General features: G+C 42.4%; 1 protein-coding gene across 1 annotated transcript; it reads left to right on the forward strand.

The window, feature by feature from the left end:
- On the forward strand, positions 1-23,776 carry Sult6b1 (sulfotransferase family 6B member 1). The gene is made up of 7 exons (XM_085832838.1): positions 1-199; positions 1,637-1,749; positions 9,582-9,671; positions 12,560-12,686; positions 16,036-16,130; positions 18,347-18,503; positions 22,279-23,776. Exons 1-7 carry the CDS (start codon positions 1-3, stop codon positions 22,407-22,409), a joined length of 912 nt encoding a protein of 303 aa, XP_085688964.1. The 3' UTR covers positions 22,410-23,776.
- Positions 23,777-24,311: the final 535 nt, after the last annotated feature.

Consider the following 24,311-nt stretch of genomic DNA (forward strand, 5'->3'; position numbering starts at 1 on the left):
ATGGCTGATAAGTCCAAGTTTATCGACTACATCGATGACGCTTTAGAAAAATCAAAAGAGACGACACTTTCCCAGTTATTTCTCACCTACCAGGGGATTCCTTACCCAATCACCATGTGCACTCAGGAAACTCTCCGAGCTTTGGATGCCTTTGAAGCCAGAAGTGATGACGTCCTGCTAGCATCCTACCCGAAGTGTGGTAAAGAGGGCCTTTCCCTACGAGTGCATTGTGGAAGGAGGTGGGAGAGGGTGAAGGTGGGAAGGAGGAGGCTCGTTTCCACATGGAACACACTGGAAATCAGCAGGGAGGAGACCAGGACAGGAGAGTGCATGCGTTACAAAGTCAACAGCTGGGGCTGGGGATTTAGCTCAGTGGTAGAGCGCTTGCCTAGCAAGCGCAAGGCCCTGGGTTCGGTCCTCAGCTCTGGGGAAAAAAAAAAAAAAAAAACAAAGTCAACAGCTGAGACAGCTTGAGATATATCATCCTAGAGGTCAGGGTGCAGAGGTCACGGCAGAGGATGGAATGAGTGGTGGGAGGCAGCATGGCGGGGTCAGAATAACAAAATGTGACTATTTTTGACAGATAATGGTAGAATGTCATTTCTGTCATTTATATAATGGTTTCCATGTGGTGAGGTTTTTTTTTTTTTTATCCAGGATCTAACACTAATTCTCTGGTTTCTCAAATCAGTTTTAGAAGGTCCGTCATCAGTGGCGGAAAAAGATTGGAGGAGAAAGATTAAGAATCTAACTTGCTCTACTGTACATTATCTACTTTTTCTGTTTGTGTCTTTGTTTGCTTGTTTTAATTGAGGTTCAGGCTGACCTAGAACTTACGTCTTCTGCTTCGGCCTCTAGCGTGCTTGGGTTATAGGTGTGAGCTATTCCACCCTCTGGCAGCATCTGCTACTGATTCTTTCAACTGTTACTTACGAAAGCCCATTTCTTTTTTTTTTTTTTTTTTTTGGTTTTTCGAGACAGGGTTTCTCTGTGTAGCCCTGGCTGTCCTGGAACTCACTTTGTAGACCAGGCTGGCCTCGAACTCAGAAATCCGCCTGCCTCTGCCTCCCGAGTGCTAGCCCATTTCTTTGAACACTTTTCTGCTACTTAATGCTGGACTTTTATAAAATCGAGATCATACACTCCTGTAGCTTAATTGCGGAGGAAATATAGTATATAAACCCAACATTTCTCTAGCATAATATTCTTCTTCAAGAAACATATTCTATTTTCAAAATGAGTCATGTCAAGGAGACATCTGAGGTTGATGTGGTGTCAGATGTCTGGAATCTCAGTACTCATGAGGCTGAGACAGGGGACTCATGAGTTAGAAGCCAATGTGGGGTACACTGTAAGACCCTGCCCTCAAGAGAAAGGAAGAGTGGGAGGGAGCGGGGAAGGGAAAGAAAAGATGAATTTTATAAGTTCACTAAATTCCATGTTAATACACACAAATGCTCTTTGCTCCCAAATTATTTTTTCCCAGTATCTAGGTTCTTTCAACCTCTAAAGAAGGAAATGCAGACATCATGGGAGAGTTGAAAATGTAAATTTTCCTCATCTATATGCGAAGGTGGAATGTCTTTGTTACAAGACTCCTTGATGAGCTTCTGTTTTCTGTTTGTTTTTCTTACAGGTTCAAACTGGATTCTCCATATTGTCAGTGAATTAATATTTGCCGTTTCTAAAAAGAAATACACATGTCCAGAATTTCCAGTTCTTGAATGTGGTGACGCAGAAAAATATCAGGTTGGTACCCACAGTCTTTCAAGGTACAGCACACAATCCCAGGGGGATTTCTTCCACTCTGGAGTCTTCCCTTCTGAGTTCAGAAAGTATTAATAGGTGCTCACAATGATCACTGATCGTGAGTTATTGCTTGTTTACCACATCCTCAGGCCTCTTCCGGTATTATCACATTTTCTTACAAAACAACTTTATCACCAGTTGACAAAGGACGAAATTGCCAACCTTGCCCAAGATGAAGATAATAAATGGCAAGGCCAAAAATGGAATCTGAGCTTTCTGATTCGAGCTCTTGAAAGAATTTAATATTCTTACGAATAGTAGCAATTCTTTTAACTTGACGCGCAAGTAATCTGAGAACACCCAAGACAGGAACTAAGCCCAAAAGTTACAGGCACGGGTAGGATGCTAGGCAGAGGCATTTTCAATTTCCTTACCTTCATTACAGCTGTGTACGTGACCAGCGAGGAATAGCGAAGGGGTAGTTAGGTCAGACAAGCCTCCAATGAGGATGAGCCTTGAAAGCGTTTACAGAGCTCTCAGCCTATTAGCATTACTCTCTCTCTCATCAGAATTGGCTGGGACACTGCATTCGGGAATCTCTGCTTACTGCCCAGGAGGAAGGGGTAAGAGGTAGGCTCTGCTATGGGATCTTGTGCTTAGACACAGCAGGAAGAAGGTGAACCGCCCTCTCCTGGCCTCATACAGGGAGGAAGGAAGGCTGGACCCAGGGGAAACCATTCTCATAAAACTCTGGAAGTGCTCACCACCGAGCTTTCCTAGAGCAGACATCCGAAACCCAGGGCACGGGGACTTGCGGGAACAGCTTCTGGGAAGTGACCACACTCTACACCTTGACGAATACAAACGCCAAGGTCCCAAAGGTTAAAGGGAGCCCATTTCCATGGATTGGGGAAAGTAACAGCAGAAAAATGAAGTTTGAATGGCAGCTGTTTGAGACTTGAGCATGAGTGGGAGGCAAGCCGCAAATCCCGGTGCGTGGGCAGCCACCCACGGCACCTCAAGGTGCAAAAGAGAGCTCAGAGGCCATTAAGGCCCAGCGTCCCAAACTTGGGGAGGGTTGTTACTGCTTGAGGGCATCCAATGAAGGCTCAGACAGCAGGGGCTCAGGCTTTAGGGCTAGGAGAACAGAAGGACTCTGAGCTTTTGCTAAGGGAAGGGATGGGACACCTAGAGAAAAGCCAAACGTCTGTCACGTAACCTTGCTCCTAATGAGGACATTTGGTATTGCTTTAGAAGTGATACTAACGTGTGCCCAGCTTTCTAACCTTTATTTTAAAAACCTATTATGTCCTGGGTCAGGATCTTTTTTTTTTTTTTACTTTATTTGCCAATGTTATTACCTACCTTCAGCACAAATGGGCTTGTCTTAGGTTTGAAATAGGATTTAGACTGTTGGCTTGTACGTTATACATGAAATTCCTCTCCTCCTCCTCCTCCTTCTTCTGATTTATTTATTTATTTATTTACTTATTTAATGTGTATGGGTACACCATAGCTGTCTTCAGACACACCAGAAGAGGGCATCAGATTGCATTATAGATGGTTGTGAGCCACCATGTGGTTGCTGGGAATTGAACTCAGGACCTGTGGAAGAGCAGTCAGTGCTCTTAACCATTGAGCCATCTGACCAGCCCGCCAGTCTAGGTTCTTGACATGTGAGGATTTGCCTCTGAACTTGAGTATCCTTGGAGCCTCTCTTCCTCTCCTAGAAGATGTGGTATTTCTGCTCCTCATGTGAGATCCAAAGTTATGTTTTAAGTTTTAATGACTGTGTTTAAGAGTTCCATGAAACAAAATGCCTCTAACCTGTAAGCCACTTGCCCCAGGACAGAAACTTCCTGAGACGCTGGCGGCTATCCATTGTTTATGTAAGATAACAGGACACATATTTTCACTCCTCTAGACAGGTTTGCTTGACCCAAGGATGTGTTTGGCCACATGTAGGCAGGAAGTGCATAGATAGGAAATGCATCAGGATGTATACTCGCTTCTGATTGGGTGTTGGTGGGCAGGCAGGAAGCAGGCAGGAAGCAGGCAGGCTGTATGCTTGCCCCCTGGACTTGGTGGGAAGCACATGGCTTCATGGGTTTGCCTTTATAAGCCTCTGCACAATTTGACTTGTTACCATTTTCTGGGAACCCTGGACTAGCCTTACCAGAATCCATCAAACTGGCCAATATTTGACTAGAGCTTGCTTCAAATTTGGCCTTGGTTTGTGGTGGTAGTCTTATCCTCATCCAGTGGGGGACTTTCTGCTTCTTCAGCTACACCACTGTGAGTGTAAAGCCAAGTGTTGCCCTGGCTTTTTCTAGAACCTTCTTTATTTGATCTTAGTGCCAATTGTGAAAGGGAAGTTACCCTTTCCGTTAAAGAAAAGTCTAGCTGTAGTGAAAATCTCTAAATGACTACTGCAGTCAAGGTGTTCTGGAAGAATTTAACTCCACTTTAAAATATTCACTGAAGTGGGCCTGGAGAAATACATGGCTCTGAGGTTAATGGCACTTCTGCTCTTGAAGGGGAGGTAAATTTGGTTCCCAGCACCCACATGGTAGCTGACAACCATTCCAGGGAATCTGATTCCCTCTTCTGCCTCTGTTGGCACCAGACACATGAACACTACATACACATACATACATGCAAGCAAGATAGTCATACTCATAAAAATACATTTTTTATTTTTAATTAACTAATTTTATAAGTGTTTTTTTGCATGCATACATATACATACACATACACATACACATATACATATACATACACATATACATATACACACTACGTGAATGCCTAGTGCCTGTGGAAGCCTTGTAAGAGGGCATCCGATCCTCTAGGACTGAAGTTATGGTTGGTTATAATCTACCATGTGTGTGCTAGAAATTGACTCTTGTTCCTCTGCAAGATCAAACAGTATTCTAAACCACTGAGCCATCTCTCTAGCCCATAAAATGAAATCTGAAAATAAATTCAGTCAAGTGAATTTGGCATAGTATCCTAGTGCAACTGGATCTGCGCTGCCCAAGAACAGCCAAGAACGATGAACCACATCTTAAATCTCTGCTTTATTCAAGAGAACCATTAACCTGAAAAGACAGTGGATTAACATTCTGAAGATCTGCCTTCCCTGTAGCTTACTGATAATACAGGGAGGTAAACCAAATGTCAGTCATTTCAAGGTTTCTTCTTGTGTCCCTCCCCCGGACTCCCGGAGGGTGACTCTTGTCTCTGAGGTTTATGTCATTGCTACTTATCTCCTCTGTGCCGCAGTGGGAGAGCTGGTGTAAAATAAATTATTATATTCTAGTTATCCTATATATAAGATACAAAATCCCAGTATTTTATATATAAGTTATAAGCCTAGACTGGGCAGGTTTGGAGCGGTTCTAACTTACATCCCAGCCATGTGTCTCTTCTTACCGCTGTTTCTCCTGGCCATGGGCTCATGGTCCATCTCTTCTCATGGTGGCTTTCTGCTCTCTCCATGTGCTTTCTTCTTTCTCCTCTCTCTTTATCTGAGGTCGCCAGCCAGCTGGTGAAAATCCTCCTACCTCTATCTACTGTAAATCATAAGCTTTAACCTTTTATGGACCGATTAACTTGGGGAGCAAGGTTCACACAACAAGAGCTGGTATGCCTGAGAATTCATTCTGGGGCAGCCAGGTCTTGAAATACAGAGCTTTACATTTAAATACAAAGCAGCACCAGACCCCTTTCTGTCTAAATAAAAAGGCTCTTTTTCTTACAATAATAAACTGTATACAGTAAGAACAAGTATGAAACAATAAGGGAATCTATGGTGCAATAATTACATTCATAATGTCCAATCCAATTGTATTTGGCAACTTAGGAGAAAGTATTTTTTAAATCTATCCTATCTTGGTGGGTTTTGCATTTAAATCATTTTTCTTACTGTCTCAAGCATTTAAATCCTTTAATGTTCATAACTTGCAATTACCAACCTGTTTGATTGTAAACACCAGTTTACAATCTCCTACAACCTTCATAAAATACCTTACAGACCCTCTAGTCTTCATCTGCTAACCTTTAAACATCTTCTTGCAACTTAAACCTTCATGTCCTCCAACCTTTAAACCTTGCATTTACCATCCTAAAAACATTTCCTTAGACTCTAAAACACTTTCCTAGATCCTTTGCTACTCAAGTTTAAATGTGAGGCTACAGCTCTCTAGTCTTTGACTCCAACAGAGACTTGAGAAGGAAATAAATATTATGTGAATATGCAAGAAGTACAGGTAGGCAGCTATAGTTGGCTGTCTGAACGGCCCCCCAAAATGTCTCTATAGCATTGGAGTATCTATCTTCAGCCTTCTGGCCTAGTGTATATGACAGATATTTGCAAAGTAGTAATTTTTTTAAAAAGATTTATTATATGTAAGTACACTGTAGCTGTCTTCAGACACTCCAGAAGAGGGCACCAGATCTTGTTACAGATGGTTGTGAGCCACCATGTGGTTGCTGGGATTTGAACTCTGGACCTTCGGAAGAGCAGTCAGGTGTTCTTACCCACTGAGCCATCTCACCAGCCATCTCACCAGGACTTTCTTACTCTGTGTTGGCAGAGCTCAACTGTAGATATTGTCTGCATTTAAGTTTGTGCATTTTTCAGAGAGTGTTCTGTCTGCAGATGAGGTTTAAGGCATTCTCTCTGCTCAGTGGCTAGCTTGCCTCTAATTGGAGGTCCTTTGATGCTCATCATCTTCTTTGGAGTGGAATGAGGTGCTACTAGGAGCTGACATGTTTCGATGTCTAAAAGACCTTAAATTAATTTTTATATATCTTTCAATGGCATGTTCTGTGAGTCCCTGAGGTTTTGGAAGACCATCTAGCTGAACAAACAAACGTTCCTTGTTTCTAGTTATTATTATCTGTTCAACCTAGGATGTATATTTCTGTGATAATCTAGACTAGTATCTGACATGACTGGGAGGCTTTTAAGTCTCACTGTAGCTTTGGAAGTTGGTTCTTGTGTCTGTAGGCTCTTAGGACCAACAGCTGTCTATTGTGACCAATTCTTCCCCTTAGTTGGAGCCGAGATTTGTCCTCTGACTTTCATGGCTTTGGGTTTCTCTCGAGTGGACCCAAATTGGACTGAGGTTCAAGACCACCATCTGTCTGGTGTGCACCCAAGCCACATTACTGGAGCCAGAAAGAAGGCTTGAGGGAAGCTGCTTGCAGCTTTGGAATTAGCTCTGAGCTAACTTGGCTGTGCCGGATGGGGCAACCAGGTCTTGGGATACAGTAGCATTTGAAGACATAGCAGCACCAGACCAACTCTAACCACATCAAGGTAAACATCAAGGATACCTAGACTTTCCATTCTCCCTGAACCTCTGTTTGGATGGCATCTAGGTTGAAGGTTAACGAAGAACAAACATTAAGTGTGTGTGTGTGTGTGTGTGTGTGTGTGTGTGTGTGTGTGTGTGTGTTCCTTCCTGCAGAATGAAGCACAATTGTGTTCTACCACAGGTCATAGGTGCCTACTCACTAGCTCCAGAGTTACCAGAAAGACATTTGAACTATGTCAACCCCCAAAAGGGTTTCATATCTAAAGTTTATCAGAAATGATTATGTTTTTTATTAAGATGCTTTAGAGGCAAATTTCTATTTCAGTTATAATTTAGTTGTTGTATCTACTTTTAAAATACAGCGTGCCTTTTAGTTCCACACAGAAATCAGTGAGAAGGTAGGCTTAAGTAAATAGTGATTCGATATAAAGAAGACTTTCCTCTAAGACTTGTCTGAAGAATATGTATATATTCTATGTATAGTCAGTCTTCCTATTGATTATGCTTTAGATATGTTACTCATTTGTTTGAATAAAGTGTTGTATATCTAGTTCTGTGGCAAATACTTTCCTCTCTGTGCCTCTAATCCTGCTTTGTCGTCCTGCATGAGTCACTGTGTGACTTGGGGCCGTGTGGTGTTGGAGGAACAGTAAACTGTCATTTAACCTGAAAATGAGCACTTATTGGATGTCGTTCAAAGCATCTAAAACCTCAGAGCCTAACCTTAATCTCTATAATAGAGGCTCTAATATCAGCCTGCTGTGAATGGATGTAACCAAGTTATTTTAAACACCAAGGAAGACAGTTTACTGGAACTCAGCCATTAACCATAACAAATCACTTGGACTCACTGCGTTGATTAAATATTTTTTAATCTTTCAAAGTCTTGATTTTTTTCTCTTCTTTGAGTTAAAATCTTCATAAGTTTTTATAGAATTAACTACAAATTCCTAAATATTATTTTGTTACTGGAGTTATAACACAGCTTATGAAGCTTTGAGTGCTATCCTCAAATGTGGGGCTGGCCAAATCGAAGCCTCGCCCTCTGAATAAAATATATTTATAAGAACTGATTGCAAGCTAAAGTCCCTTTACCACTTAACAGTGTTGTGTATTTGCTCTTCAGACAGGGTCTCTGTGGCCTGGAATTTATTATGTGTCCACTCTACTTTAAATTTGTGTTCTTCCTGCCTCTCGATCCCTAGTCCTGGTTACTGACACACCCCACCCCCACACATGGCCATAAAACCTTGTTCTCTTTACTTCTCAGTAGAAATAGATAACAGAAAAATAATCAATTATTCTATAACCTTTAAATGAACAAACATTTCATAAATAATTTCTCAGATAGTTAGGAAACCTGGACCTTCAGAGTGTTTTGGGATATTTGGGTGCAAGGTACTCCTTTAATCCCAGCACTCAGAAGGTAAGGACAGGCGGATCTTTGAGTTTGAGGCCAACCTGGTTTACAGAGCTAGTTCCAAGAAAACCAGAGATACACAGGGAAACCTTGTCTTGAAAAACCATAAAAAGAAAAAATATCTCTAGGGGCTAGAAAGATAATGTGAGTGGGTAAGAGAGCTCTTACTGTACAATCTTAAGGCCTGAGTTTAGATCTCAGTGCCCACATAAAAGGCCAAGTGCTCCTATCATACCATTGCTGGAGGGGATGGAGACAGGAGAGTTCCTGGGACTTTCTGGCTGTCAACCCACCTCCACATTTTGTCAGAGACTGTCTCAAAGGAACACTGTGTGGGCAGTGACACAGCAGGTCGCTCAGTGTCTTCTCTGGCCTCTGAGAGAGCATGCACAAGCACACATACATAGAAACATTTGCATTCCACATTTACACACACACACATATATATGTTCTTGCATGGGAGTGCACACGTACACACTCAGAGAAGTTTAGTTCTGCTTGTTTTAGGTGGACTTTTAGGAAACATGGAAGACTTGAATATTTCTATTAAGGCCTTGGTACAGGAGAGATATGACTAAACAAAACAGTGAAATATAGGTTCTGAACTAGTCGATGTGATTGTTATAAAGGGTAGAGGATAAGTGACAATGATGGAAGATGGAAAGCAGGATCCAATAAAGTAACTGATGGGATTAATGATTTGTTTATGATTCTCCATGAAAAATGTAGGGGAGCAGAAGATAAAATAATTATAGAGTTCTTGAGGCCACCACTTAGATACCATGCTTCTAGGGGACTGAACACACACACACACACTCATACATACATAATACTCTAACACTCACATACACACTCTTACAAGCATACACTCTCACACACTCAGACATACTCTCTCATATACACATTTTCTTAAACATACTCTCACACACATTCACATACACACTTTCACAGACACACCCACTCCCCACACACTCAGATATATTCTCACACATTCATTGTCTTATACATGTCTTTCACATACACTCATACACACACACACACACACACACACACACACACACACTCACCCTAGTGTCCCTATTTTGTAGAGAATGAAACTCTTCCCGTCACCAAGGATCCTGACAACCCACCTTCACTATGACAAGCTACCTCAGTCCATCTTCAAGAACAAAGCCAAGGTGAGTGAATTTGAGACATATAAAAAGATTTAGTTCTATTTTGTTTATGTGTGAGTGTTTTGGTTGTGTGTATGTATGTGTGTATCATGTATGTGATGAATTGGAAACTTTTATGTATACATACAGGCTACTATTTGATTTCTCCGGAACTTTGACCTCAAGTTTTGGCAGTGCTAGCGGTCAAACCCAGAGACTCACACATGCTCAGCAAGAACCCTACCACTGAGCTATATATTCAACCCCATAGTTATGGATATTGCTGTGAATTTTCTAGTAATTGTAGAATTTGAATATGTGAAATGTAAAATATAGTATTTCTTTTGTCATTTCTTTCTTTGGATGTTTTGCTATGTTTCCATTAAAGTCAAATGCATTTCAGCTTGTATAGAAACCATACATAAGAGGAAATGTGTAGTTTATTAGTTTATTATTAGTTTATTGGTTTTACAATTGATAGGCTTTAGAATCTTACTACTTAAGAAGATTTTTTTTTCTGGTGACATCTGCAACTGTATTATTTCAGAATTTCACATAAAATAGGCACCATTGCATCACCAGACAGAATTCTTGTTGCCTTGACTCTTATTTCCATTTGTCTAAATATCTAACATCAAGAGTGACAAGGCATGACTCTGCATCCTCCACTCCTCCCTCCCTTCTCCCTCCACTCGTGTGGGTCCCTTCTGCCTTCCTATCACACAGATTCCATCTTCCCCCTTCCCTTGAGGTCTCTTCTTCCTTTTCATGGTCCCCTTTCTACTTTCATGATCGATCTACACACACACACACACACACACTCACATCCACACATACTTGCACACACTCATATACATACACACTCTCATACACATACACACTCAGTTATAGATTCTGAACGTATGTAAGAAAGTATGTGCTATTTATATTAATCTGGCTTGAATTGCTTAACGTGCTTCCCAGTTGCTCCCATCTTCCTGCAAACTGTCAGTGACTTCAGTTTCCTTTACAGCTCAATGGAGTTCCATTGTGAACCACATTTGCTACATCCATTCATTCATCTGTTGATGGCCATCTAGGCTGGCTTCATTTCATTGCTATTTGAACAGTTCAGTTAATGCTCAAGTATCTCTGTGGCAGGCATGTCAGCAGTGAGAGGACAGAACTGATGCTCCACCCTGACATCTTCAGCAGCATGAGCGAGGCTTTCCTCTCATCTTGAGGGGAGCCCGACTCAGGTCTAACCAGGATTTGTGACTTTGATGCAGTAAAGTCATTTAGGGTTGGTCAGTACCATGCAAAGTTGGAGATTTTATTGAAGATATTTTAATATGGTGGTACCCAGCACCCAGGAGACGGGGGGGCAGGTGCCGTGGACAGAGCAAATTCCAGGCCAGGCAACAGTGGAACCCTGCCCTAAACAATAATAATAACAAAATCGAGATACTTTTAGTAGAACGCAAAACCTTCAAGAAGAGAAGAAAAATCTAAGAGTATGCGTGTAGGATTCTCAATGAACAGACACAGAAAGTAAGCTGCTCCCAAGCTCAGTACTGCCTCAAGGGTGAGTCCCCAGTGTCTTAGAATTAGCCATATTTACCATTTTAGTAGATACTTCCTAAAGATGCTTTAAAAAAAATAAAACGTTTATTTTCTCCTCCCTTTGATTGGAGAGTTCATAGAGCACGTCTGATGATGCTTTGCATAGAACTGTAATCTGATGAAATAAAAGCTAAGAGCTCGCCGGGCGTGGTGGCGCACGCCTTTAATCCCAGCACTCGGGAGGCAGAGGCAGGCGGATTTCTGAGTTCGAGGCCAGCCTGGTCTACAGAGTGAGTTCCAGGACAGCCAAGGCTACACAGAGAAACCCTGCCTCGAAAAACCAAAAAAAAAAAAAAAAAAAAAAGCTAGGAGCTCTTCTCTTCCCAGCCTCTCTGTTGTTAGCTATGACCCTTCTCCCACCCCAGTTTGGAAGTCCCGAGGTCCGTTTCCACGAGTCAGTTAGGCCCTTTGCATTTGAGGACGGAGCTGCTATTGCTTTCTGCTTGTTGCCTTCCAATTTTCACAGATAACTTAAGTCCAGAAAAGCTCTGGAAAGCGGCCAAAACCACTTGAGGAGCAGCCTCCTCAGTGACTCTGCAGAGGGCTGGTGTTGCCCCCTGCTGGGTTCAGCTGCTTCTTACAAGGGCCTCAAATATATTTAGTCAAGAAATTTCCAGGGTTGGGGGTGTAGGGGTGGGAGGGTCGTCTTCCCCTTTTCAGAAAGCTACATGACATCTGTTCGGCCTTATCCTGCTTCTGCTGTATCGTCTCAGTGTGTTCAACCCGATGCTCGGTTGTCTTAGGTTTGAAACAGGATGCCAGGATGCATCTGATTTCCTCCAGGCACACGGGGCAGCCATGTACTCTCCCACAATCCTTGGGTCCTCTCCCACAATCCTTGGGTCCCCCTAAGACTCAGTTTGCTCTTTACTTTTCTCCTTTCACACTTTTCATCCAAAGGGCATCGGAGGTCACTGGAGAAGACAGACGTGGGAATGAGAGGTCCAGCCCCATCTGCATTCCACAGACACACACCGCCTCAGCATCTCATGTCCAATAACCTTAAAGATTAGTTTGCAATCTTTTGCTTTATTTGGGATCTTACCTTTCAAATCTATCCTTCTTGATTCTGCTAGGGGAATTGTTCTGTTTTGCCTTTTAGTGTCTTCTACATCTGCCTTTTTGTGGTCATTATTAGCAAAGGTCCTCTCAGTCCCACTCTTCTATCCTTCCTCTTCCCTTCCCCCATCTGTGATCTACCATGGTTCCTCTTGCTCCCTGTACCAATACAGTTATGATGCTGTTCACCCTTTCTCCTTTCCACGCTGCAATACAAAGCTCCATAAATTAACTTCGTTTTTGTTCTCTAGATATTGGTGATCTTTCGAAACCCTAAGGATACAGCGGTGTCCTTTTTTCATTTTCATAATGATGTCCCCGATATTCCCAGCTATGCCTCATGGGATGAATTCTTCAGACAATTCATAAAGGGACAAGGTATGACTTTTAATAAGAGAATTTCATCTTCAACAGGTGAATCCATAAATGTGAAAATGTAAAGAAATAAGATTTGTGAAGATCTTGGAAGGGGAAGTTTACATTTAAAGGAGGTTTTGCAGCAGCTGCAGCAGCGGTTTCATGCACCAAGTTACCGATGCATCTCTGGTTTCAAGGATACTCTAGCACAGTGGTCCTCAACCTTCCTAATGCTGAGACCCTTTGATACAGTTTCTCATGCTGTGATGACCCCCAAACATAAAATTATTCTTGCTGCTACCCCACAACTGCAATTTTGCTAGTTATGAATCATAATGTAAATATCTGTTACTTCCTAGGGTCTTATGGGACCACTGTGAAAGGCTCTTTTGATGCCCACCCCCCAAGTGGGTTGAAACCCTCAGGTTGGAGAGTTCATCTTGTTGACCATGAATATTAAGTGGTCATAGAAGAGATTAAGAACAAAGATGTTTTTAAAGAGTAATATAGAAAAGTATTTCTAGTTTTTTTTCTCTCAAGTCACTGTATCTCAGTGTCAAAAAAGACCCAAGAAAAAGAAAAATCCACAGATTTGTGTAGATATGCCTAAAACATTTTTGTTAGACTATGTAAACATCTTATCTCTAGTTATCAATAACTACTATTTAAATTATTGATTTTTTTGTTCCTTGATAATTTCACATATGCGTATAATGAATTTTAGCCTTCTCTTCTCCCCATGACCTTCTTTGGTCTCCCGTCCTTTTCCCATTGAAACTTCCTTCCCAACAACTCTCTCTATTATTTCCTGTCTTTCTGTGCACATGCAACTTGCTGAGTTTAAATACGGTTGCTGCGCTAGTCACTTTTCTGTCACTGTGATGGAACTCCTTGGCCAGGACAGCTTATTGAAGAAAGAGTTTATCTGAGCTTCCAGTTCCAGAAGGATAAGAGTGCATGATGCCAAACAGACGCATGGTGGCTGGAGCAGGAAGCTGAGATCTGACTTCTCAAACAGCAAGCACAAGAAGAGAGGGACTTGGAAATGGCATGGAGCTTTGAAATCTCAAAGCCCGCCCCCAGTGACACACTTCCTCCACAAGGCCACACCTCCTATACCTATCCAAACAGCACCACCAACTTGGAACCAAGTATCCAAATAGCTGAGCCTATGGAGGACATTTCATTCAGACTATCACAGAAACTTGCATGAGCATGGATGGGAAGTTCTATACTGGAGCATGCATGGTTACACCACAGAGGAAAGCGACGCACCCCCACCCACCATTATTAACTGCTAAGACTCTTGAGGAGTTATGGAGCCTTGTGAGCCCTTCCTCTTTCCATGATGAAATAGTAACTATTAATTTCTAGCTGCTACTGCTTCTTCAGATACTAAACTAGGTGCTGTATAGGAGTGCTTTCCCCTAAGACTCATGACCAACTAGAGTAAGGCCCTGCTGTACAGCAGAGAACACTAACACAAATGTTCTGCCAATTGCTAATCACCCCACTTGTTTTAGTGGTCCATGAATACAGTGGCCAGAGGTCTCTATGTATCTCCTTTTAATAGCAGCTAAATGACCATAGAGGAGATGATATTGTCCGTTCTCTTTAAGAGATGTTACATGCTGACGAACAGTTTTCTCTGAGATTAAAATAACAAAATCTGAGAGTCCCGTTCAGAGAGTGAAACTAAGCTGTAAGGACCCTGAGACAGACCAGCTGCTGGGAAGAAGCAGAAACCAGCTAAGCTGCCTGCAAGAGGTCTAGACCAGAGTCACTTGGAATGGACACTCTCCTACCTGTTGAGCTGGCTGTGGGTGTGCAGTGTGCTCTAGGTTCCCAGCTTTTGTGAGCAGTCCCCCATAGGCCTTGGTGATGCAGCTGTCTTTGAGTCATTTCTGGTGCTGCAAGCAACCCCAAGGGAACTTATTGGTTCACCAAGTTGGACTTTGGTGGTACCCATACTTTGGTCTGTTGCGGGATCTCTATCGGGGATGAGTAGACATGTGTGCTACATCTTCCCAGGAAAAGTATTTTCACACCACAGAACCGCTTCTCTCAATCTATTTTTTTTAAATGATGTTAAAGATGGACACTGTGTTTTGCTATACATACACATGTGAAATGATTACTGAAGTCAAGCCATCATGTCACACAGCTGCTTTGTTGTGTATAGAGAAAGAGTCATATATGTTTTCTGGTCCCTTAGCAAACACTACTTCATTATGCAACACTGGATTCATAACTCTAATACCTAGGCTGTACATTAGCTTACTAGACTTATTCACAACTCAGTGCTCCAAGGTTACGTCAGAGTTGTAATTGCCTTCCTTCGCATCCCTGGCACCATCCTGCTTTCTGTGTTATTCAACCTTTAAAAAGATCCAACAGGTAGATGAGACCAGTATTTTGTTTTTCTGCCATATATTTGTCTACATGATGCCTCCCAATTCATTTATGCCACGGATGCCAGCACCACTATTTGAATATTCCATGTTCTATCTATATGCCACAATCTGTGAAGGCCACTCTAAAGGGTGTTTGATATAGTGAATCCCACAGCATTCCGCGTACATGGGCACTACATACGGTACCAGCTCCCTGGAAAAGATAAATATTGGATCAAGTCATAGCAGCAAGGAAAACTCACTAGGAAATGTCTATGAAGCACCAGTCAGCCTGCTTCTGTTGTCTAGAAACACTTCATGGAGTGAGGCGGGGCAAATCTGTAACGCCACTCCATACATAAATAAAACCTCAAGGGAACATTCAGTGATGATTTTTGTGACTTGTGGGACAACATGAAGAATCCTCTCCACTGTCTGCGTTCATTCTTTCTGCTCAGTTGATTAGCAACAAGATGTGACAGTCATAACTTGGACAGGATTTCTTCCTTGCAAAATTCCGAAATCCATCATGCAGAGGCAAATGAAGGCATTAGGGACACCACGATTGGCCGACCAAGCTCCTGCCGTGATGACTTCCCCACAAGGGTGGACGTGATCTTGAATTGTAAAGTGAAGCAAACTCTCTGCTGAAGTTGCCTGCGTCAGAATATTCCATCCCAGCGACAGAAAGGAAGCTCGGGCCTGCGTCAGTGACAGAAAGGAAGCTCGGGCCTGTTCCCTCTTTCTGAGCTCTGGTCAGATCCTTCTCACAACTTGCTCAGTTGTATCACTAATGGGAAATCTTCGAGGAAGTAAGACACGGGTGGGTATGGACAGTGAGGCAGGTGTATTCCACCTCCTGGAGACAGACTTGTAATACACACAACCTCTCTTGATCATTTACCCATATGTATGGTGTCTGTTTCCCTCAGTTATGAACAGTGTCTTACTTTTTTTTTTTCTCCTGTGCTTTTTAGTTTCTTGGGGAAGTTACTTTGATTTTGCAATTAATTGGAACAAACATATTGATGATGAAAATGTTAAGTTCATATTATATGAAGACCTGAAAGAGGTGAGATTATGGTCATTGATATTCAAGGGCAGTATTTATTAGAGATTACAGCACACAGCACATACTTAGAATGTCTAATTTTGTCAACTAAGAGTGTATTCATTTTTTAAAAAAAAATCTAGATACAAAATACAAAACTAGAAAAAGACCACTATACATAAGATTTTAGTTTATTTACTTAGCGAATAAAATAATGCTTGCAGCTTAATAATCACAGCTTTCTTTTCCATTTGTGATGGACAGCCCCTGCTAGTGGTAGAAGAAATAATACATAGGTTTCAGCTAATTTAATCAAATATGCATTTGGTTATGAATTTTCCAAGTGAGTGCTTTTTCTTTTCTTTTTTTTTTTTTTTTTTTTTTGTTTTGTTTTTCGAGACAGGGTTTCTCTGTATAGCCCTGGCTGTCCTGGAACTCACTCTGTAGACCAGGCTGGCCTCGAACTCAGAAATCTGCCTGTCTCTGCCTCCCGAGTGCTGGGATTAAAGGCGTGCGCCACCACGCCCGGCTGAGTGCTTTTTCTTAAAAAGATTATTTATTCACTTAACAAGCAGAGAGTCAGAGATGGCTCAGCACACTTTTAAGCACACGTTCTACATCGGTGGAGAATCCAAATACAGTTCACTGCACTGGAGAAGTTTCTAGAATAAGGGTGGGAAGGCTGAATGGTAAGGAACACAAAGGAGATTGACGTGTGTGCAGAATGTGAGAAGAACAAAGCGCACAGCTGGGGAAGGAGACTAGAGAGTGAAAGGTCGGAACACTGGATCAATCCAAGAACATAACAGTTGATGAGTTGCCAGGAAGCTATGATTGATCGAAGGACTGAATGGAATGAGGGTGTAAGCCAAGTAAGTAGCTGTGGGAGAACATTCCAAGCTGAGGAAGGGAACTGGAGCACTAGCACACACACACACACACACACCATATACATAGACACACATCATAGATACACATACTACACACAGACACACACACCATATACATAGACACACACCCCATATACATAGACACACATCATAGATACACATACCACACACACACAGATACACATACACATATATATTTACACATACCACACACAGCGACACATACTCACAAACACACACAGACACACACACCATATACATAGACACACACTCATAGATACACATACCACACACAGACACACACACATACAGATGCACATATATATTCACACATACCATATACAGATACACATACTCACAAACACACCACACACACAGACACACATACACATAGAGACATATACAGAGATAGATACACACACACACATAGATACACATACCCACCACACATAGACACACATGCACACACACATAGACACATAGATACACAGACACACACACACCACACACACAGATACACTCACACAGACTCACACACCATATACATAGACACAACTCATAGATACACATACCACACACAGACACAGACGAATACACACAGATACATATACGCATAGATAAGCACACACATACCACACACAGAGACACATACAAACACACCACACACAGAGACACAGACAGACATACGCATAGGCACCATATACATAGAGACATATGCAGAGACAGATACAGACACAGACACACACAGATACGCATACCCACATACAGATACACATATACATAGATACACACACCACACACAAAGACACACATGCACTATACCACCGACACACACGTATACAGACATGCACCACATACATAAACACACACACACCACAGAGAGAGAGACACACAGACACACATACACAGAGACACAGACACACACACACACAGATACAGACACACATAGATATACACATACCAGATAGCAGTGCACAGAGGAGGCAGGTGGAGTGAGTGGGGCCAAGTGCGTGTGACATGGCTGTGTGACCAAGTGAGGAACAGTAGAGCAGGCCCCCTAGAGTAACTCTGGCTTTCACCCAGAGGGAACAGAAGGCATCTGAGCAGAGGAGTGAGGAGGGTCTTTTGGGCTGGTGAGTGAGAATGGACTGGGGCCAGGCGAGTGCAGGAAGAGAGACCTCCCTCCAAGGCAACAGGGGTAAAAGGAACAGGAGTTCAGAGACGACCTGTGGTACCTAACAGGCTTTCTCAGAAATTAAATAAATGAACGGTGCTGATTTAAGAAAATCTCGGCCTCTGTGAATCCCACTGAGAGATGTTTATCTTTCAAATATTTCTTTTCCCCAGAATTTGGTTGTTGGAATAAAACAGATCTCTGAATTCCTTGGTTTCTCTTTAACTGACGAACAAATAGAAACCATCTCGGCTCAGAGCACCTTCCTGGCCATGAGAGCAAATTCTCAAGAGACACATGGTGCCATTGGGCCCTTCCTCTTCCGCAAAGGTAACCTTGCTTTCATTTTGGGGTCTTGTGTCAGCTTGGGAGTGACTTTGCTTAACACACAAGCCAAATCACTTTGTCTGAAGCAAAATAAGATTTAGGGTTTTTTTCTCCCTTGATAAGAAAAATCAGGACCCAGGGAGCCCAGAGCCTGGCAGCTGTCTCTGTCCTTGACTGCACTAAGGGCCCAGTGATGGCAAAGTGGCAGCTTGAGCTCCAACATTCTGGTTCCGTGTAGGAAAAAAGGAAGCCGCAAAGGAAGGAACCCTGTACACAAGCTAACCAGCTCCCTTCCAGCGCTTCCCACCAATCCCTGCTCGGAGGCTGTTTGCGTTCATTCTCCATCTCTCCTCCCTACAGCAGTAGCTGAAAATGTAGCTTTCATGTTTTGAGCTAAGTGCATTGTGACTCACTTAAAAATCAGAGTTTTGTTAATATAGAAGAAGAAGAAGAAGAAAATGGTCATTGGGTAAGAAATTAAGTACTTGGCAGACGGTTTACTTAAGTTTCATTAACGTATTTTAAGTTCTTACCCAAGTTCATAATTCTGTAACTTAGGACTTTCCACTTTCATTCTATTGCTTATTTGATGAAAATATAACTATATTTAACATTTTTATTGCATTTAGTGTATGTGTGTGTGTGTGCCATGAAATGCATGATGAGGTTAGAGGACAATTTATGGAACTCGGGCCAATCCTTCCATCATATGGAACCTGGGGCTAGAATTCAGGCTGTTAAAGCTTTGGGGTAGGAACCTGTGTCCACTGGGCCATCTCGTCAGCCCACGGAACAGCAAGGGTGGCCACAACTAACATGGGAACTGCTTAGGTACTGCCTGGAATGCTGGGTCGGGGTTAAGTTTTATAACAAAAGGAGACAAGAGACTTAGTTTTGCAATGTAGGAGAAGACTGAAGCCCCAGGGTCTGGCTTTTACACTGTCACATTTCAGGATTTGAGCTGGGTCTACTTTCTTCCGTTACTTTTTCACCTGACCCATTTGAAGTAACCTTTATGAATAGAAGATCAAATAGGAACCTGGGTACAGCTGGATTCCTGTATAACCCTGATTCTCATACCTGATTTTACTAGCTTTAGGAAGGGGAAAATAGAACCTTTCTATACATCTATTTCATTAAGTGTTATTCAGGGAGGAAAACTCCTACAATAAATGAAGTAAATCTGATGTGCTTTGTAGAAAGTCCAGAGGGCAGAAAAATATGGAAGAGCATGAAAATAAAACACACATCATTTACAGGTGACATCAAAAATGTAAACTTCTTCCCCCTGGGTTCTTTTCTTTTTGGTGTGTTTCCTCCCAGCCGTTTTTTTTGTTTGTTTGTTTTTGTTTTGTCTTTTTGTTTTGTCTTTTTGTTTTTGTTTTTGTTTTTTTGTCGTTGGGTATAGTTGATGGCATCTGGGGACAGCTTTGTGTCCTGTTTCATTTCCTTAATGCATCATAACTATTTTCTCATGTCATTAAGCCCACGTCATCAGCACACATATCAATGGCTGTGCAACAGTTTGCAATTTTCAACGAGAAAATCCGAGGATTCCACAGAAAGAAATAACTTACTCTTTACATGCATTTATTTATCTTCTGTGTGTATGTATGTCTGTGTGTATATGTATTTGTGTATGTATATATGTATGTATGCATGCATGCATGTATGTATGTGGGCTCACATGTGCATGCCATAGCACACATGTGAAGGTCAGACAGCCACTTGTAAAAGTCAATCTACTCCTTCTATAACAGGGGTCCCAGTGGTCAAACTCAGATCTCCAGGCTTGATCAGGTTCATTTACCTACCGAGCCATCTCACTAGCCAAAGAAATAACTTATTGTATGTCAGAAAAAAAAAAAGTGTTTTAAATCTTTGTTGAGACAGAGTTTCACCATGTAGCTCAGGCTGACCTGGAACTTGCTATGTGGCCCTGGGTGACTTAAAAGAATGATCTTCCTGCCTTGGCCTCCGGGCAACTGGCCAAAGAATTAGATTTCTCAAAAAAAAAAAAAAAAAAAAAATTCAGTGTCTGATATGTTAACCAAACCCAAGGTAAAATGTTAACTTTAGAAATGAATTTGGGTTCCATCTTATAGATGACTGTGAGCATCCACTGTATTTGCCAGGCACTGGCATAGCCTCATACGAGATAGCTATAACAGGGTCCCTTCAGCAACATCTTTCTGGCATATGCAATAGTGTCTGGGTTATGGAGAAGCTAGAGAAAGCACCCAAGGAGCTGAAGGGGTCTGCAACCCTATAGGTGGAACAACAATATGAACTAATCAGTACCCCCCAGAGCTGTGTCTCTAGCTGCATATGTAGCAGAAGATGGCCTAGTCGGCCATCATTGGGAAGAGAGGCCCCTTGGTATTGCAAACTTTATATGTCCCAGTATAGGGGAATGCCAGGTCCAAGAAGCAGGAGTGGGTGGGTAGGGGAGCAGGGCGGGGGAGGGTATAGGGAACTTTTGGGATAGCATTTGAAATGTATATAAAGAAAATATCTAATAAAAATAAATAATAAAAAAAAAGAAATGTATTTGGGTAGCTGAGAAACTTTTGTAAGGAGGAACGACATTCTGAAATTATAAGATTTTAGACCCCAGATGCTGGGAAAAGGATATGGGTTGACCACTGGGGGGGAGTCTTCTTCACCTAGATTTGTAAGGTAGGCATGCCATCCGCTATCCACCAATGGAGAAGCCCCCATAGGCCCTGGTGATCTTACAAGAACATTGTGGGTTGTGGGTTCATTTTTAAAGGTGGAAGGGTACCTCAGCTAGTTTCCAAATAAATGAGACTGAGACTCTAAGATTTATTTAATTACGCTTTGTGGCACAGTGACTGGGAAGTTAATAATCTATTCTAATCCTTTGGGCTAATCTGGTTACCTCCCAGACAAAATTCCCAAGATACTTGCATTTTAGTTTTGGTCTGGCTCTCTGAGCTTCCGGTGTTTTCCCACAAAGTCTCTCAGGACTCCTCACTCACTTCCCCTCTCTCTCCATTTCCCACTCTTGGCTGGTGGAAGCCCAGCTCTATTCTCTCTTTCCTCAGCCATTGGCTGGTCAGCTTATATTGACAAGTCAGAGAATAAATGGGGAGCAGTGTTTACACAAACGTGAAATGGGAGATGCTTAGAATAATCATTACAATGGCATGTCTGAGGACAATAAGATGTGGGGGGGGGGGGCAAAAAAAATCAGCATCTGTACATGTTGGCCTTGAACTCACAGAGATCTGCCCGCCTCTATTACCCAAGTGCTCGAATTAAAGGCATGTGTCACCATTCCTGGCAACTCTTATAAAATAAAGCATTTAATTGGGGCTTGCTTACAGTTTCAGAGGGTTCGTAGTATATTATCAGGATAGCAGGAAGCATGGCCTCTCACAGGCAGATATGGCAGTTGAGAATTTTACATCCAGATCTGAAGGCAGCAGGAAGAGACTGTGAGCCACTGGGCTTGGCTTGGCCTTCTGAAAGGTCAAAGCAGCTACTCAGTGACACATTTCCTCCAATAATGCCACACCCACTTCCACAAGGCCACACCTTCTAATCTTTTCAAATAGTGCCACTCCCTAAGCACTCAAATATATGAGCCTATTGCAGCCATTCTTATTCAAGCCACCACAACTACATTGCTGTTTTAAACCTTTCAAAGGAAAACACTGCATTAAACAAAAAGGTAAATTTGGGTAGAACAGAGGATAAAATTAAGAAATACCATAACATTATATCTAAGTCTTTTGTGCTTTCTGTGTTGTAGGTGAGGTTGGTGATTGGAAACGTTTGTTCAACGAAACACAGAACCAGGAAATGGATGAGAGATTCAAAGAGTGTTTGGCAGGCACGTCCCTCGGAGACAAGCTGAAGTATGAAGCATATTGCCTGGCTTAACTCTGGCCAACCTGGCTGGCTTACAGAGCTTCTGTTCCCTCAGAAAAACTGGATTTATAAAATTAGATAGTAGTGCAGTCAAACAGTCGCATGACAATAATCATGTAACATAATTATGAATAGTGTGGATCTAGGAATGGTGGTAAGAGCTGACATATTTGAGCTCAAATTAAAGTTTGTCTTTCTTTTGAAGAATTGGAACATTGCTGTCAGTGTGTTGTTCTAGAGCCGAACAAGGACCAAAATGGGCTTCCAAATGCTGTATTTGGATTTTTTCAAGCTTTTCTCAGTAGGAAACTTCTCACTATCGGTCCAAGTATTTGTAGTAGTTTTCTCAGACTTCCTGGTGGGTGAAATTCAAGCCTGACTCTGCACTGATTTAAGGTTGACAAACTGCAAGTTGCTTCAAGATAAATCCCTCTTCGTCTACTCTGGGTATGCCATGCATGCAGGCCTCTAGAGGTGTTTCCCTCAAGAGACAACACATTATACTTCTACTTAACACCATCATTGAGTCAAAGCTAAGCTGTATGTTTTTGTACCATACAGATTTTTCTGTAGCAGGGTCATAAGCAGTCACGTGAAACTAACAGGAGGATGTAGAGAACATTCTAGAAAGATTAACCTATCTGGAGTGTCTCAGTCATCCTACCACTTAGGAGGAAGAGGCAGGAGGCTTACTACAAGTGTGAAGTCAGCCGAGTTTAAAAAGTTCTAGACCACTTAGGGCTTCAATCAGACCTTGACTCCAACCATCAAGCAAAGCAACAGGAACACACCTGCTGGCTTGCTCAGCTGGTAGTGTCTGCTTCCCATGGTCTCCTCCCCAACACTACAGCGACCAGGCATTGTGGTATGGATCTTGGAGGTGAACACAGGAAAACTGGAAGTTCACGGTCACTTTTAGCTTCACGACAAATTTGAAGCCAGTCTCTACTACATGCCAATCTCAAAACAAAACACTCACCAACTCATGGAGAATTTTGCGAGTTGATAAGATTGGGTGTACATCATCTGCACACTCGCTCCCTAACCATTTGCCTCCAGAAAGATCCAGAGGCACCCCTTTCAGTGGCTAACACTTCAGCTAGATGTTCCAAGACCCCAAAGAAATGATGGTGATCATAGGTCTTTGGAAATGCCATGAGTAAACCACCTAGAATAGAATAGGTAAAGTGAGCAGAATGGCGTCCATTGTGAATGTTCAGTAGAGAAATGTGTGCAGAGATCTCACTGTCAACTTCTCCCTAGGTAGTCGGGTGTTCGTTTAAGGTGCTATAGTAGGGAGCGGGAGTTTATCGAGGCTGATCTGGTCAAGGGCTTTTCACATTAGAGACCTCAAATTACACCCAGGATCCACGCTACAAGAAAAGTTAGGCTGTTGTTCTCCTACCTTACAGGAAAGGAAGAAGAAAGGAGTGGGCACAGCATTGTTGACTGTGAAATTGGGGGCTCTGTCTTGGGACTTTTCCATCTCTCACCAGTTGCCATGTTGGGAGTACAGTTTCCCGGTTCTAATTCTAGCTCCTGAGTTCTCCTCATAGGGATGGTGCTCAGCTCAGAGTGCAGGCATGAAGATGTGTCACTGGGCAGTGTGCCACAAGCTAAACCCTCAAGTCCTGGGCCAGCAAGTTCCATTCTGGGAGTGTGTTACAGTCTTACAGGAAGGTAGGATTGCTTTTCTTTTCTTTTTTAAAATTTTGTTTACCCCCCCCCCCCCATACGAGTTCACTACAGCTGTCTTCAGACACACCAGAAGAGGGCATCGGATCCCATTACAGATGGTTGTGAGCCACCATGTGGTTGCTGGGAATTGAACTCAGGACCTCTGGAAGAGCAGTCAGTGCTTTTACCTGCTGAGCCATCTCTCCAGCCCAGGCAAGGTTCCTTATTAAGCAGGGA

This window comes from Mus caroli, unplaced genomic scaffold, assembly GCF_978045245.1.
Source record: "Mus caroli unplaced genomic scaffold, Mus_caroli_1 scaffold_18, whole genome shotgun sequence".
Taxonomy (NCBI): domain Eukaryota; kingdom Metazoa; phylum Chordata; class Mammalia; order Rodentia; family Muridae; genus Mus; species Mus caroli.

Excerpts from the sequence above, each read along its gene's own strand:
- Sult6b1 (XM_085832838.1), top strand. The coding sequence starts at position 1 with ATGGCTGATAAGTCCAAGTTTATCGACTACATCGATGACGCTTTAGAA. Across the intron at positions 12,687-16,035 it reads ACAATTCATAAAGGGACAAG|TTTCTTGGGGAAGTTACTTT; the intron begins GTATGACTTTTA and ends TGTGCTTTTTAG. Across the intron at positions 16,131-18,346 it reads TATATGAAGACCTGAAAGAG|AATTTGGTTGTTGGAATAAA; the intron begins GTGAGATTATGG and ends TCTTTTCCCCAG.